This window comes from Protopterus annectens, chromosome 1.part1 (genome assembly GCF_019279795.1).
Source record: "Protopterus annectens isolate FY-2018-M chromosome 1.part1, PAN1.0, whole genome shotgun sequence".
NCBI classification, from domain to species: domain Eukaryota; kingdom Metazoa; phylum Chordata; order Ceratodontiformes; family Protopteridae; genus Protopterus; species Protopterus annectens.
In genome coordinates, this window is record NC_056726.1 from 426,129,520 (window position 1) to 426,145,245 (window position 15,726).

The following is a 15,726-nucleotide window of genomic DNA, read 5'->3' on the forward strand; positions in this document are numbered from 1 at the left end:
GAATATGTTAGGATGTAGTTGCATTAAAGCAAGTAAATGACATTTTTGAAAATAAGTACAGGATTTGAAACTTAAGAATATAACTTGGAAAGCATGACCATGTTAGGATTCTGTGAAGATCAGTCTTTAAATGAGAGGTGGGTCAGGAAAAGTGATCTTGAAGAATGCTGTGCCTAAAACACTCTGGGCAAGGCAATATGTAAACATTTTTATTTATTATAGATGGAAACAGTACTTTCTGAACAAGGAGTACATCTTCAAAGGTTCCTCATGGGTCTGAGACGTAGAAAATACTGTACTGTAAAAAGTACAGAAATTACAGTTGTGTACCTACCATAAATGTAGATGTTCGAGTGTATTCACTGTTGCAGTCATTACACTTGGGTTATCCGCCGGCAGGCGACCCTCAGTCGGCCCGAGTTCCAAAGTCCTGGTCTGGCGTCGGTTGCTGTCACCTCTTCCCTGACATCAGTGCGCCAGGGGTATAAAAGATGCAACTGATGCCATTTTCTTCAGTTTTTCTTGCCCCAGATGTTAGGTGCCCCCAGATAGGAAGGCTGAAAAGCTATAAATATGCCAAACAACAATGCATATAATACTATAAACATTTCCTTCATCTACAAGCAAATACACCACATAGGTTGTATAGAGCTGAGAAGTACAGAATAGTCCCAGCAAAGAGGGGGGTGGGTGGGTAACCTGGACTGCAACAGTGAATACACTCGAACATCTACATTTATGGTAGGTACACAACTGTACTATGTTCGTGTTTCACTGTTGCAGTCATTACACGTGGGTAGAATCCCACAGCTTGAGGTTGGGTGGCTGGGTCTAGATTGGATTTGGCGAGGCTAACAAGCCCTGCAGAACTGCAGTGGCAAAGCCTGCTCTGGATTTGGAGTAGAGTGGTAGGTGGTAATGCTTGGTAAAAGTGTGCACTGAGCTCCAGGTTGCAGCTTCTAAAATGTCTTTGGTTGGTACCCCTTTGAGGAAAGCTGCTGCTCTGGTAGAATAAGGCATAATGCTATTAGGCACATATTTGCCATGCTGTGCATAACAGAAGCGGATGCAGTGTCCTATCCATTTGGAGATTGTCTGCTTTGTAATAGGCTTTCCTTGTGATCCTGCAGCATATGCTACAAACAGTTGCTCAGTTTTTCTGAAAGCTTTTGTTTTGTCCAAGTAAAATCGTAACTGCCTGTGTATATCCAAAGCGTGCAGAAGTTTTTCCCCTTTACTCTGGGGATTTGGGTAGAAAGTAGGCAAATTAATGGTTTGGTTTAAGGCCACATTGGAGACCACTTTCGGCATGAATGTGGGGTTTGTTCTAAGAGAAACCCTGTCTTGATGAAAAATGAGGAAAGGTTCTACGGCCATCAATGCCTGTAATTCTGAGACTCTTCTTGCTGAAGTTACTGCTAGGAGCAGAGCAGTTTTCCATGACAGGAATTTAAGATCAGCTGTGCTGGCTGGTTCAAATGGAGGCAGTGTTAGTTTCTCTAAAACAAAATTGAGGTCCCAAGTTGGTACTGGTGCTCTTCTAGGGGGTCTTATATTCTTTGCCCCTCTGACGTACTGCCGTAGTAAAGGATGTGTAGGAGGATCCGCACTGTAATGAGCTGAAATGGCAGAGGCATGGATTTTAATAGATGAGAAAGATAGGCCTTTCTCCAACATCTCAGTCAAGTATTGTAAAATCTGAGGTATATTAGGGACCAGTGGGTACAGTCCTTTTGCCTTGTTCCATGCACAAAATCTTTTCCATTTTTCTGCATAAGATTTCCTAGTGCTGAGCCTCCTGGCTTCCAAAATTACATCCATTACAGCTTTAGAGAGAGTTGCAGTCTGAGTGGCTACATTATTCGCCATGCTGACAGGTGTAAGGTAATGAGTTGACTGTGCAGAATCTGATAGTTTTGCTGTGTCAGAAGATGAGGTATTAGAGAAAGAGGCCAAGGTGGGTCCTGAGACAGAGTTTTTAGGATTGGACACCAGTGCTGGCGTGGCCAGTCTGGTGCAATTAGGATCAGTTTTGGCTTCTCTTGTCTGACTTTTAGAAGTACTTTGGTGAGAAGAGGCATCAGAGGGAAGGCGTAGACTGTCAGGATTTTCCAGCTGAATGATAGAGCATCCACTTTCCATGCTTGAGAGTGATAAGTCTTTGCAAAACGTCTGTATTTGGCAATTGTGAGGGGAGGCAAACAGATCTATGTGTGGGTGTCCCCACTCCGTTGTTATCATGTTGAACACTTGTGGATTTAGCTTCATTTCATGAGGATCCATGAGATTTCTGCTTAGTTCGTCTGCCAGTGTATTTTTTGTTCCTGGCAGGAATTGTACTTGCAGATGTACCTGGTAGGTAGGTGCTGTGCTCCACAAAGTCATGGCTTGTCTGCATAGGGGGTAGGAATGCGTGCCCCCTTGCTTGTTTATGTACCACATAACTGTGGTACTGTCTGTCTTTATTAGTAGTTGTCCTGGATGTATTAGGTCCTTGAAGGCTGTCAGGGCATTTGGTGCAGCTAGCATCTCTTTTTGATTGATGTGAAGATGCATTTGTTCCCTGGGCCACGTGCCCTGAATACATTTTCCTGCCATATGTGCTCCCCAGGCATAATACGATGCATCCGTTGTTATTGTCTGCCTGGCTGTAGGTAAGGTGAAAGGCTGTCCCTTGTTGTGGTGACAGGCCTGGGACCACCATCGAAATTCCTGTTGTAGGCAGGGGATCAAGGTTATGATTGTCTCTAGGCTTTGACAATGTTGAGTCCAAACACTTTTTAGATACCATTGTAGTTTCCTCATATGCAGCTTTGCATATGGAATTAGTAGTATGCAGGATGCCATGAAACCCAGGGCCTGCAGAATTTTTCTTGCAGGGAGCTGGGTCTTTTTTGCCATCAATTGAAAGTAATGAGTCAGTTGCCTTTGTTTGTCTGGCATGAGATAAGCCATCTGGGCAGATGTATTTAAGCTTGCACCCAGGAATATTATCTTTTGAGAGGGCACTAGTTTTGATTTCTTCTCGTTTACTGTATACCCTAGGCAAATTAGTAACTTTTTTACAAACGCCAGGTGCTTTAGAAGAATGTCCTTGCTGTCTGCTTGAATAAGGCAGTTGTCCAAGTAGGGATATATTTGAATTCCTTTTTATCTGCAAAATGCAATTACTGGAGCCAGGCATTTTGTGGAGACCCTGGGCGCAGTAGATAAGCCAAAGGGCAGTGCAGAGAATTGGTAATGCATTGAACCTGCTATAAATCTGAGGTATCTTCTACACAATTGTCCGATTGGGACTTGCAGGTATGCCTCCTTGAGATCCAAAGTAACTAGCCAAGCCTCCTTGCCCAGCATGGGCAGGAGTTGTTGTAATGTTAACATTTTGAATTTTGGAACATCCAGGAAGGTATTTAAGATTGACAGGTCCAGTATTGGCCTCCAGACTTTGTCTTTTCTGGGTACTAAGAAAAGTCTTGAGTAAAATCCTTGTCCCGGTTATTCTTGTGGAACTTTTTGAATAGCTCCCATAACAGCAGCAATCTGTTTTTGTGCATCTGCCCATTGGTTTTGTGGCAGGTTTGGCATACCTTTTAGTTTTGGTAGAGTATGGAAGTGGAACCTGTACCCCTGAGAAAATATATTCAGCACCCATTGGTCTTGGGTGATCATGTGCCAATTGGTTGAGAAAAGTGCTAGCTTTCCCCCTAGGGGTACTATCAACTGGTAAGAGCTTGGCATTTGCAGAGGGAAGTCATTGTGTTTGTTTCCTATAAGTTTGTGATTTGTCTTCTCCTCCTTTGGGGGCTGAAGCACCCCACTGCTAAGGTCTGTAGGAGCCTTGCGGCTGAGATCTGCCTCTTGGGCATCTGTATCTGCCTCTTTGTGGCCTGTCTGGCACTGGAAAGGACCAATTTTTTGAAGGACAGTTTCTGCTAAATCTAAATGGTTGAACCTGTAAGAAATCTTTCACCATTTGCATTGACTTTGCTTTATCCTCCATTTTCTTTAAAACCTCTTCTGCCTTAACACCAAACAAAGTATCATGCTGTAGTGGTGCATCCAATAACTTTACCTTAACATGGTCAGGTAAACTTTGTTCTTTCAACCAAGCATGTCTTCGAATAACTGAGCCTGTAACTGCGGCTCTACAAGAAGCCTCTAATGAATCAAAACCACATTGCAGAGTATGCTTTCCCACTTGTTCAACTGTATGCAATAATTCCTGCATTTCTTTACTGTCTGGACTTTCTGTATTTCTAACCATTTTTTGCTTTAACAATGACATGAGATGCTGTTGATATTTAAGCATGTGAAACTGACAGTTTAAAGCTCTTACAGCTAAAGTAGCAGAAGTGTAAACTTTTTTCCCCTATCTGTCCAGAGCTCTGGAATACCTATCTGAGGGGACAGGATTTTTGGCAGTGGAAGATTTAACCCCTTTAGGACCCTGAGAAATTGTTTCTGGGTCTGCAGCGGGGTTTTTGTAAAGGAATTTATGAGAGTCAGGGACCCTGTAGTACCTGTCTGGCTTTACTGGTGCAAGGGGTAAAGAGTCTGGAGACAGACTGGATTCAGTAAAGACATCTACAATATCAAGCACAGGGGGGATAGCCATGGTCCTGTGCTAAGGCAGTAAAAGGAAATTTCTGAGCCTTTTTTGGATTCTGAGTAATCCTGGCTCTCCCAGTGGAAATGCTCCCTCATGGTGTGCAGGGTTTCCCCAAAAGAATAATCCTCAGGTGGTGAGGCTGAAGGAATGGACTCTTCAGCATCAGAGTCCTCATAAGGAGGGAGAGAGTAGCCCTGATCAGAAGAAGAATCAGTGGAAATGGAAACTTGATCAGAGGAATCATAACCAGTGTCTTGCCTAGGCCTTTTGTCAGGAGGGGGATGGGAGCCCCTGATTAAAGTAATAAGGTCTTCGGCCATTTTTAGCATCTGTTTCTTTGGCATGGATGACTGTTCTGGAGAATGCTGTACTTGTTTCCTTGTCTTTGACTTTGCCTTTGTTGCTGTAGTAGTCTTAATTGTAAGTTGTGAAGGTCTGAAGACGCCCTCAGAAGCCGGTGCCTGCTCAGTGGCTCCGGACCCATCTGAGGGCATAGTTTCCGCAGGCCCAATACCTTGAGTTTCCACAGGCCTCGGGGCCTCCATGTGGCTGTTGGTTACAGCCAGTGGCTCTGAGGTAGCAGGTGTCAGGGGCTGCGAAAGCACCTCACTGAGAACCGGCGACTGGCCTAGAAGAGGCTTCATCTTTGGACCTCGGATGCCTGTCTCTTTCTTTGTCTTTGCATTTTTTATACATACCAGTCGTTGGCTGATCCGATGGCATTATATAGTTAAATCTTCATCCAAAGTAATGTAAAGCAAATTCAAACCGACGTTTAATAGTGCGTTTATTGAATCTAGCATAAAACCGACAACTAGTAATGTCATGATCAGGGCCTAGGCAAGGAATGCAGTAAGAGTGAAAGTCCTTATGAGGTATTTGCTTCCCACAAGAAATACAATTATTAACTTTTACTGACATTGGTCTGGAGCAAGAAAAAGTTTCCCCAATGGGGTACTGAGCTTTAATGATACATTGTTGTTTGGCATATTTATATCTTTTCCGCCTTCCTATCTGGGGGCACCTGACATCTGGGGCAAGAAAAACTGAAGAAAATGGCATCGGTTGCAACTTTTATACCCCTGGCGCACTGACGTCAGGGAAGAGGTGACAGCAGCCAATGCCGAACCAAGACTTTGGAACTCGGGCCGACTGCGGGTCGCCTGCCGGCGGATAACCCAAGTGTAATGACTGCAACAGTGAAACATGATGAACATTGGTAATTAATATATCAAACAACATGCATCTTAGTTATGTGGGGAATGTGAACGAAAACAACCAGATGATTGATACGTGTAACGCATCTGCTGTGACTGAATTTGCAAAAAGATGTAGTGAGGCAGAAGCAAGCAGTCTGCTCAGAATGGATGCACAAAAAACGCATTTTTGGGTTGCTTGCATCCATTGCATGTGTAGGTAAATTAATGCAGGGTTGATAGATACAAAACTAGTTTCTGTAAGCAAATTCTAGGCAAACTCATTGCATATTGTCAGCTTGCATTCTCAGTGGTGTAATTGTATTGAAGCGGAAGAGGTATGACAGACTTTTGAGGAAACTGCTACTTAATTTGACCAGTTCAAGCTAGGTAACAAGGCAATGAATCATGCAGTGCTCATTGACTGTGTCACGAAATAGCCATTTTGCAACTGGCATGTGTCTGGTGTTATTTCCACAATGTCCAGATTTTTGCCTTATTTTTTGTCAGATCACATTGTGTTGCTGACATTCAAGTATGTTGACTTGACCTGTGAAGAGCATGAAGGACACATCAGGGTATGTTAGTAATGAATGTGTAACATTTTAGGCAAAGTCATGCACACTGCAGAGCTGATGCTACACCAGAGTAAATGACACAAGTTCTATGCATAAACATCAATGAACTTTGTAAAAAGCAGTTTTATTACTGTGTCATGACTGTAGATAAAATCTTGAAGGAGCAACAGATCAAGCAGGTTTATTAAGGAGAATTCACTTGCAGGAACAGATCAAGCAGGTTTATTAAGAATTCACTTGCAGGTTAACTACATTACAGGGTATCTTTGTTACAGTATGACAAAGCATTCATTGATTTTCCACGCATTTATAAAAAGCAAGATGTGGGAGTGACCTACATGTGGGCATGGCTCACATAGAGGTGTTCCTTGAGTATGGTGTGGGTAGGGCTTAAGGGGCACCAGAGCACTACTTCGCCTAGGGTGTCATTTCAGCTAAGGCCGGCCCTGCTGAAACCTTACCAAAAACATTAATAGTTATGACTTTTCTGAACTATACTAGGAAATGAACCACAAAACAACAACATAACACAACTCATTCCCATTCATGAAAGCCTAATTTTAATAGTAAAGCCATTTTCACCAGAAGCAGCATGCAGTTCCATTCATACTGAAGTGAAGAGGAAACAGTAATCCAAACTAAAGATAAAAGATACTGAAAAAAATGGATAAATCAAATGTGTAGGGGACTTCTTGAGTGGTAAGAGAGATGTTCTATACTGTAAAATTTGGGAATATGTACCATGACTTACCACTCAGCATGAAACTTGCTCCCTAAACCTGAAGTACAAAATAATTTATTATACAGAAGACTCTTGCTTACTATATCACATATCCTTTATTACAGAGAGGTTTTAATACAATCTAGAACAGAAGCTGCTGTTAAAAAAGGAATAATTAGTACAGTATACAAAATATTGCATGATAAGAATAAGAATCAATCAGAATAGGTTAGAAAGGATTGGGAAAAGAAACTGGATAAGCATTTCATAAAGAAACAATGGAGGAATGAACAGGGCCGGCTTTTGGTCAACTAGTGCCCTAGGCGAAAGTGCTCCACAGTGCCCCCCCTCCAAAAAAAAAAAAACGACACCCAGTGTGCCCATCCTGGTCTCCCTACACCACCCAATTTACTTATTTCCTTTTCCTCATAGTCTGTTTTACTCTTCAGTGTTGCCTGTATTCATTCAACATATTTTAAAGAAACCATTCCTTTACTACAAAACAGTAAATAAACAAATACTGGAAAAGTACCCCCTTACTACAGTGGCACCCTAGGTGGATGCCTAGTTGGCCTATGCCTAAGGCCGACTATGTGGATATATGTATGTCTCCCAAACAAATACGCAACAAAATCTAGAAGATTTAGGATTCTTGCTTGGAAATGTTTACACAGATATTTTTATACCCCAAGTAGACTCCAGATAATGTTTCCTGAGGTAGACCAAACATTGGAGGTGTGACAGGGAAGAAAGAGGTAATTGGGAACATATTTTCTGGGAGTGTAATGAGTTGGCAGACTTTAAAGATTCCCTGCAGACTACTCTATCAGAGATACCAGGTGAGTAACTTGGTGTAACTAAGGAAATTATTTTTCGAGCTATAACACAGAATCAGAATTGCCCAGACATAGTAAGGCCTTGGTGAGTTTAATTATGATGGCTGCCAAAAAAGCAATTACTAGAAAATGGAAATCAAAGTCTAAGCCAACTGCACTAGAAATAGTGAATATAGTAACAGAGATAAAACAATTGGAAATGGGAATCTTTAGAAAAGAGTAGGCGCAAACTACACAGGAAAAATGGGGACTGTGGGAACAATACATACAGGGGAGGAATGAGGTTTAAAAGTAGGCAGGATTTGAATGAGTTGTGCAATGTCTGACACACAATGATTGGGTAGATTATAAGTGATGTATAATGTTTGCAACTATAATTGTGTTAGCATGGTCTGTGATGTAAAATATTTCCAACTGGAACTGTGTCAATATGGTTTGTTTTCATTTATATAAATGTATGACTGCCTATGTCTTAAATGATAATTTAATAAAGATGCTTCTTGTTAAAACCAAAACAAAAACCTGCCTCCTGCCATACCTCTCAACTGTCCAGATTTTGGCAGAATGTCCAGATTTTTGCCTAATATGTTTGGTCTGTTCCTCATAGAATTTGTGTTTTTCTGGATTTTTTGTGACAAATCAGTGCGGACTCAATTCACTAAATAATGACAGGCATTTGAGTTTCAGACTTCATATCCTGTAGAAAATGCATGGTAACACAAGACCTTATATTCTAGCAACTTTCTACGTTTATAAGAGCAATATTTAAAATTTGCCCCTATTTTGGGGGCATTGTCCAGATTTTTTACAAGATGTTGAGAGCTAGGCTCCAGACTGGCAAAAATAAGCACAATGTATCAGAAAGGTACACAATTTGGTTAATATGTCAGATATGGAAATTATATTGTTTGAACAAGTGAGAAATACAAGGATACAGCACATTAAACATTCAGCATTTTATTCAACACTGAATGATATTGACTTCAGAGTTGCAAATTTTCTTTTGATTTTTAACAAAGAAAATTATACATGGACATCACAATAGTAGTTTTATACATCTGCCAAAATCCAAACAAATCAAAAATTAAGTAGGTAAGAAATGCTAGTTTATCTCTAAGCAAAATACAGATAATTTAAAATGCAATTTCCCAAAATGCAAAAATATAATGCAGTGTGATAGGATAAACTGAAATGTAAACTGAAATGTAAACAGACATTTAATTTAACCATCATACACATGCACACACATACCCACAAAAATTATTTTAAAGATTAAGGGACTGTATTAAGCAATGGGAGACATTTCAAAAACAGCTATGTATAACGTGTTTGTGATGTATTATACAGAAAAAGGAGAATTTTAACTATTTAGACTATTTGTAATTTCAGATTTCATATTCTAAAATGTGATTTAGTTCTTCATTATCAACTAAACTAAAGTTTTCTTGTTCTGCTTTGTGCGCGTGTGTGTGAGTGTGTGTGCACACATGCCTACAACCATATTACATGACTGACTGAAGTTTTTCTGAACAATTATTTGTGGTTAAAACACTTTGCATTACAGGAGAAACACATTTAAATACAGAGTTCTTATTCCTGAATGTTGAGTATTCTAGAAATTCCTCGATTTTAGCACAAATAAGGTATTGTTGTTATTTATATGGTGTTAAACTTTAACCCTTAGAAAGACAGCAGACAAGGGCTTACTGCTCACTACATTTAGACAATCTATGAACAGAAGAATGCACACACAAAAACATGTAAAAGAATGGGATTCCATAGAGAAGCTATCTAAATGATTGCATCTAGTGCATGAACAATGCAGGATATAACAATATCAGTATAAAGACAAAGCATTGTAAATCACTGGTTTTGATTGTAAATCACTGGTTTTGATTGTAAATCACTGGTTTTGGTACTTACGCAGAGTATGTCCTAGTCCTTTTTGTAGGAAGGGGGCTTGGCAGCTCCCCAAACCAAGGGTGGTCTCTCTCCCAAATTCGACTGCTCTCCCGATGGAAAGGCAATGAGGAAGATATGGGTGACTTGGGAGAGTGAAGAGGTTGTAGAGGAGGTGGGTTTGTTGGGTCAGATGACATGTCGAGGCTGTAGAGGACTTTCCCCAAAGGATTAGCCGCTATTCTCTGCCTGAAAAAAAAATGTGGCATATTACTTTTAAAAGAAACCATCACTTAGCAAGTACTTAACATTTTCACATGGTCTCTCTATCCCATTCTGCATCATGGCAGCCATCAACTAACTTTTACTGCCGTAAAGAATCACCTTTTTCCACCTCTGAATTTTAGGGCTCCTCTGTCACTGCAGTAAATGCTACAAGGAGAATGCCCATCACCTTGCGTGAATGCATCTGTGCATATGTATTTGTACACCAGATCTCACAATGACAGTCACAGCTACTTGTACATTCACAAGTTTGTCAATCTTTAAACAACTCTTCAAGGATACAATGTATGCAGATAATACGCTCAGGTCTACTCTACTTGATGATGTTAAAGTGACTGCAGTCTAGCCCTATGGTAGGCAGATTCTAGTCTTTTTCCATTTTAGTCTTAACAAATCTTACACCATTATGTAAAACCATTACCACCATATGCTTTTTTATATACCGCATGAGGCAAATAAACTGAAGCTCAGCAGAATGGAACTTTATCTCATCATTCTATGGGAGGTCATGGACAGGAAGTTGTTGTTGTGTCTTTCGGTTTATCCCGGTTAGGGGTCGCCACAGCAGAACTCCGGTCCGCTAATGTTTGGTAGAGGATTTTTACGTGCCGAGTTACCATTCCTGACGCACAACCTTCAACGAAGGCATGCCCATTCACGTATGCCTCCACACAGAAGACGCTCTAGCTGAGAATCGAATGGGACAACGTCTTCCTGTGAGGCGACAATGCTACCGCAGCACCAGTACTGCGAGGTCATGGACAGGAAGTGGAGAATGTAAAAGGAATAAATATTAATGCTTTAGAAACCATTGCTACACTCAGGGGGAATAAAGGTTTTTAAACTCTTCAAAACCATAAATGATCTACCAAAGGTAGGGTCAGACATAGAAGTTCTGACAAACCAGCTCTTACATTAGCATCACAATAGTGTTTATTTTTCAAACACATTCCAAAATGTGACATTTTTAATTCTTTTCACGCAGCGGATACACTTTAAATAGTAAATTTCTTATTTCCAATAAGTTTGTTTAAGAATGACATAAAAAACTTGCCTTCCAAGCAGATAGCCTGGCCTTAGTATCTAGCTTTAAGAAAACAAAAAGCAAATTACACCACTTGTTTTTCTGAAACAGTCTCGTAGCAACTGGCACAATTTTTCAAAATATAACAGTAAACGCTTATATCCATAATCTACTCTCTTTGCAATTCTTGTAACAGAAAAATACTAAATGTCCTAACATGAACTGTATATTACTGAAATTGGTACACCTTGTTTGCTGTAGCATAGACTAGATCCAGGCCTGCTAAATCTAGCTTTGTTTATATGCTTGTTGTTTGTTTGCTTGTTATTTCCCTGGAATGCTAATTCCACCTAATCTGTGACTTCTCAGCTTCTGTGGATCACTAGTGATATCTGCATTGCTTACTGTACTTATTTCCTTGTTTCACTTGAAAGAAAGTTACTGTTTGTCGTTTTTGCATTTAAGTTACCTGTAACACATTGCACTTAAGTTACCTGGCACTTGCTCACTAAAGCAATTATATAAGTCAGCACTAAAAATTAAAAGCACTACACCCTCACTCCCCACTGGCCCTTGTTTTCAATTATAAAGGAATTCCCAATATTATTCTAGCATGTTCAAAGGTCAGTTGTCAATCTCCTCTCCGGTCCAGCTGGTGAATCTGGGAATCTTGAGGCAATGTTACAACTGCCTCATGTACACAGACAACCCTCTCCTCCTCCCAACAAATTCCAACACATGTGAGAGATGCAACCATACAGCCAAACTGGAGGCTAAGCTCTCTCAACTCAGTACTGGCATAACCAGTCAGGAGGAGAAGGAAACCACACTCACTACAATTCCAGTCTCACATAGACCTACCACGACAGCAAACCAAACACATAATCACACAAAAATATACTCAGAGGCTCTAAATAAAGATCTGCCTAAGCAGCAGAAACCTCCAAAGCAGACACCCAAGCAACCGCTACCCCAAAAGCAAAACACGTGCAACACATATCTCACAAAGCCAGTGTGCCGAACAGTCACAGCCCTTAAGACTAAACAACACACCTGATACACTTGTAATAGGTGACTCACCAGGCTGAACAAGGAGAGGGTTACAGTGAGCAGCCTGTCGGGCGCTAGGATCCGCCACATAACACAAGGCAAGTACAAATATGACTCAGTCACTGTCCATGCTGGTGTGAATGACCTGAGACGTACCTCCCTGGACTACATGAAAAGAGACATAGAGGAGCTCTCTGAGCATGTAGCCCAGGCCGGTATGACCCTGACCTTGAGTAGCATCTTACCCTCACCAAGAATGATGCCACAATATGAAGACAAGATGATCAATTTCAACAATTGGCTTAAGTACTGGTGTCATTCAAAGGATCCAATGCCTGTCAGCTTGGGATGATATGCTCGACAAGCCACGATGCTTCGCTAGGGACGGCTTGCACCTGTCACCCCTGGGCTTTCGGATATTGGCAAAGGCTCTTGCTACCCCCATAGTGCCTTTTTTAGGCAAGGCTCAAAAGACAAACCCACCTCCATAGGTATCACAAGGGATAAGAAACTAAGAGTAATGCTACTCAACGCCAGAAGTTTAAACCTCAAGATGCACGCACTCGAAACTCTCCTTAGCATGGAGAACATCGATATCTGTGCAGTAACAGAAACCTGGTTCAGGGCTCCCGAGAGCACCCCAGCACTACCAGGTTATACCTCATACCATGCTTTTCGGCCCCAAAACTTGGACCGAACCACAAATGGTGGGGGAGTATCGATATTCATCAAAGATACCCACACCTCCAGGTTGGTGGCAAAGCACGAAGCATCAGAGACTATCCATGTGCAACTAACAGTGGGTAAAACTGCCTTCCAGTTTATAGCCTGCTACAGACCACCCTCCCAAACCCAGGAACCCCACTTGGCCTTCCTGAGAACACTGGAAAATATGAAGGTCTCTCCAAACACCATTATATTGGGCGACTTCGCAACTACCCAAACATAGACTGTGAGCATTACTCTAGCTCCAACACCCTAGCCCAAAGGTTCTTAGAATTTATAAACTCAAATGCTATGGAACAACTTGTTACCACTCCCACAAGAGGGGAAAACATACTGGACCTGATCATCACCAACATGGGGACTCTATGCTGCAGACCAGAAGTGTATCCCTCACTGGTAAGATCAGACCATAAACTAATCTCAGTGGATATTCACATCCCGACCCCACCCCCTGCCCAGAAAACCACAGTGAAAAACTTCTCTAAAGCAAATTTCACACTCCTCAAAACCGAGGTGGAATCCTTCAAAGCCCCCGGGCCTGTGGAAAATACGGCCCAGACCGCAGAATCCTTTATAAACGCATTCTATGAACACCTTCAGGAATGCCCAAATAAAACCAAGACCCAATCCTCCAAAGGCAGACGTCCTGTCTGGTGGACCCCAGCCATAAACAAACTATACAATAGAAGGAGGAAGCTACTAAATGATAGAGCAAAATCCCAAAAAGGGAAGGCATCACTGATCAGTATTAGCAAAAACTACGGGCACTCATAAAATTGTCTAAGGCCAGCTTCGAGAGAAAAATTGCACAGGACACTAAGGATAATCACAAGGCTTTCTTTAGTTATGTTAGGAACCTGGGTGGAAATTCCCAGATATGCTCAGAATTAGTCCAAAATGACAAAAATACACGAACCCACAGACATTGCCAACATCCTAGCTGACAGGTTCAGCGCAAACTGCCCCCACCAAAGGGCAAATATCTATCCCAGCAGAGTGCTGCCCCCCTGACATCTCAGATGCTCAGGTAAGAGCCGCCCTCTCCAAAGCAAAAAACACAGCATCAATGGGACCAGACGGTGTCCCGGGCTGTGTCCTACATGAACTCCAAGAAGAGCTAAACCCAAACATAAAACTACTGTTCAATCTCAGCCTTACTACAGGATATGTGCCCAAAGAGTGGCATACAACAACAGTGGTCCCACTCCATAAAGGTGGTGCCTCAATGGATCCTGGAAACTATCGCCCCATAAGCCTGACTAGCTTGGTCTGCAAAGCTATGGAAAGGATTATCATGGACCTCATAAATAAAGATATTGGGGACCTACAGACACTGGATCCTACCCAGTTCGGCTTTGTTAAGGGCAGATCCTGCCTCTTAAACCTGGTTGATTTCTTTGAAACAGTCACCAAGGCCATTGACGAGGGGAAGGTGGTCCACACAGCCTACCTGGACCTCGCAAAAGCCTTCGATACAATACCCCACTCGGGCATTATAGATAAGCTCACCAGCTTAAATATAAACCCCTATGTCACTAGATGGATGGCAAACTGGCTCAAGGACAGAACCCACATGGTTAGAATTGCTGGAGCCATGTCAGACTCCAAACCAGTTACAAGTGGTGTCCCACAAGGCTGAGTCCTGGGACCTCTCTCGTTCGGTATATATTTCTCGGAGGTACAGGCCAACACGGAAGGACTGTGGCTGACCAAGTTCGCAGATGACTGCAAACTGGGCCATAATTGACTCTCCAGCCGACACAAGCATCCTCCAAAAGGGCCTCATAGAAACAGACAACTGGTGCCAGAGCCATGGCCTCAAGCTAAATGCCAAAAAGTGTATAGTCATCCCCTTTGGCAAAAACAAAGTGCCCACAAATTACCACATAGGTGGTAATCCATTAAGTACAGAAGAAGTAATTACGGACCTGGGGACCCAAGTTGATAGCAATCTCTCATTTGACAACCACGTGGCCAAAGTGGTTAGAAAAACATTTTATATAGCCCACCTAATCATGAAGGGATTCATATCTAGATCAGGGGAGGTCATCATGCCTCTTTACTCATCCCTCATCAGGCCCATAATTGAGTACAATGCCCCTTTTGGGATGTACCTTACCAGACACCTGCAGCAACTGGAAAGACCCCAAAAGTACCTCACCAAGAGGATCAAAGGGCTCAAACAGATGCCATATGCTGCCCGGTTAAAGAAACTCCAGCTCTACTCAGTGGCATACCGCCTGTTCAGAGGCGATCTGCGCCTGATGTATAAAGCCATGTCCAACTCGGAATTAATGGACATGCTGCACATCAGAAAATCCAAATCCCATCGAGCTACGCGCTCGAGAGACTTGAACCGCAGCACTGACATAAATAGGACATGCTGGAGGGACAGATTCATAACCCAGAGGCTCCCTTCACTCTGGAATAAAATCCCAGTCCAGGTTAGGCAGAGTCCCTCATTGACTCTCCTCAAGAGGAATCTTGATGAGTGAATGGGAGATTGTAGGTTTACCCCGGGTATCACTTTTGTGTCACTGTTAGACAGAGGCACAGTATACTAACCTCGAAAAAGGGCATAGCAAAATAAATTTAAAATGGGTGGCGAAAGCCAAACACATTCTGGCTAGGCTTATAAATGCCCTAGGGCAGATAGCCTAGTATGAACCTATGACCCTAAACATGGGATGCTAGGCTACTGTTGATGTAAACTGGACTCTGTATGCTATTTATGCCAAACACATTTGATGAAGAATATTTGATCTCAGCAAAAATTTGTTATCTTACAGTTACTGTTGCAAA

At 42.0% G+C, this 15,726-nt stretch overlaps 1 protein-coding gene across 5 annotated transcripts in view; it reads right to left on the reverse strand.

The window, feature by feature from the left end:
* Window positions 1-15,726, reverse strand: part of CSDC2 (cold shock domain containing C2) — a 966,239-nt gene that overhangs the window by 234,790 nt on the left and 715,723 nt on the right. For all 5 annotated transcript variants that reach the window (XM_044075637.1, XM_044075645.1, XM_044075654.1 and 2 more), the window contains one exon: window positions 9,864-10,088. In XM_044075637.1, the coding sequence (XP_043931572.1) occupies window positions 9,864-10,039 (176 nt within the window). In that variant the 5' untranslated portion in view covers window positions 10,040-10,088. The remainder of the gene's footprint in view (window positions 1-9,863; window positions 10,089-15,726) is intronic.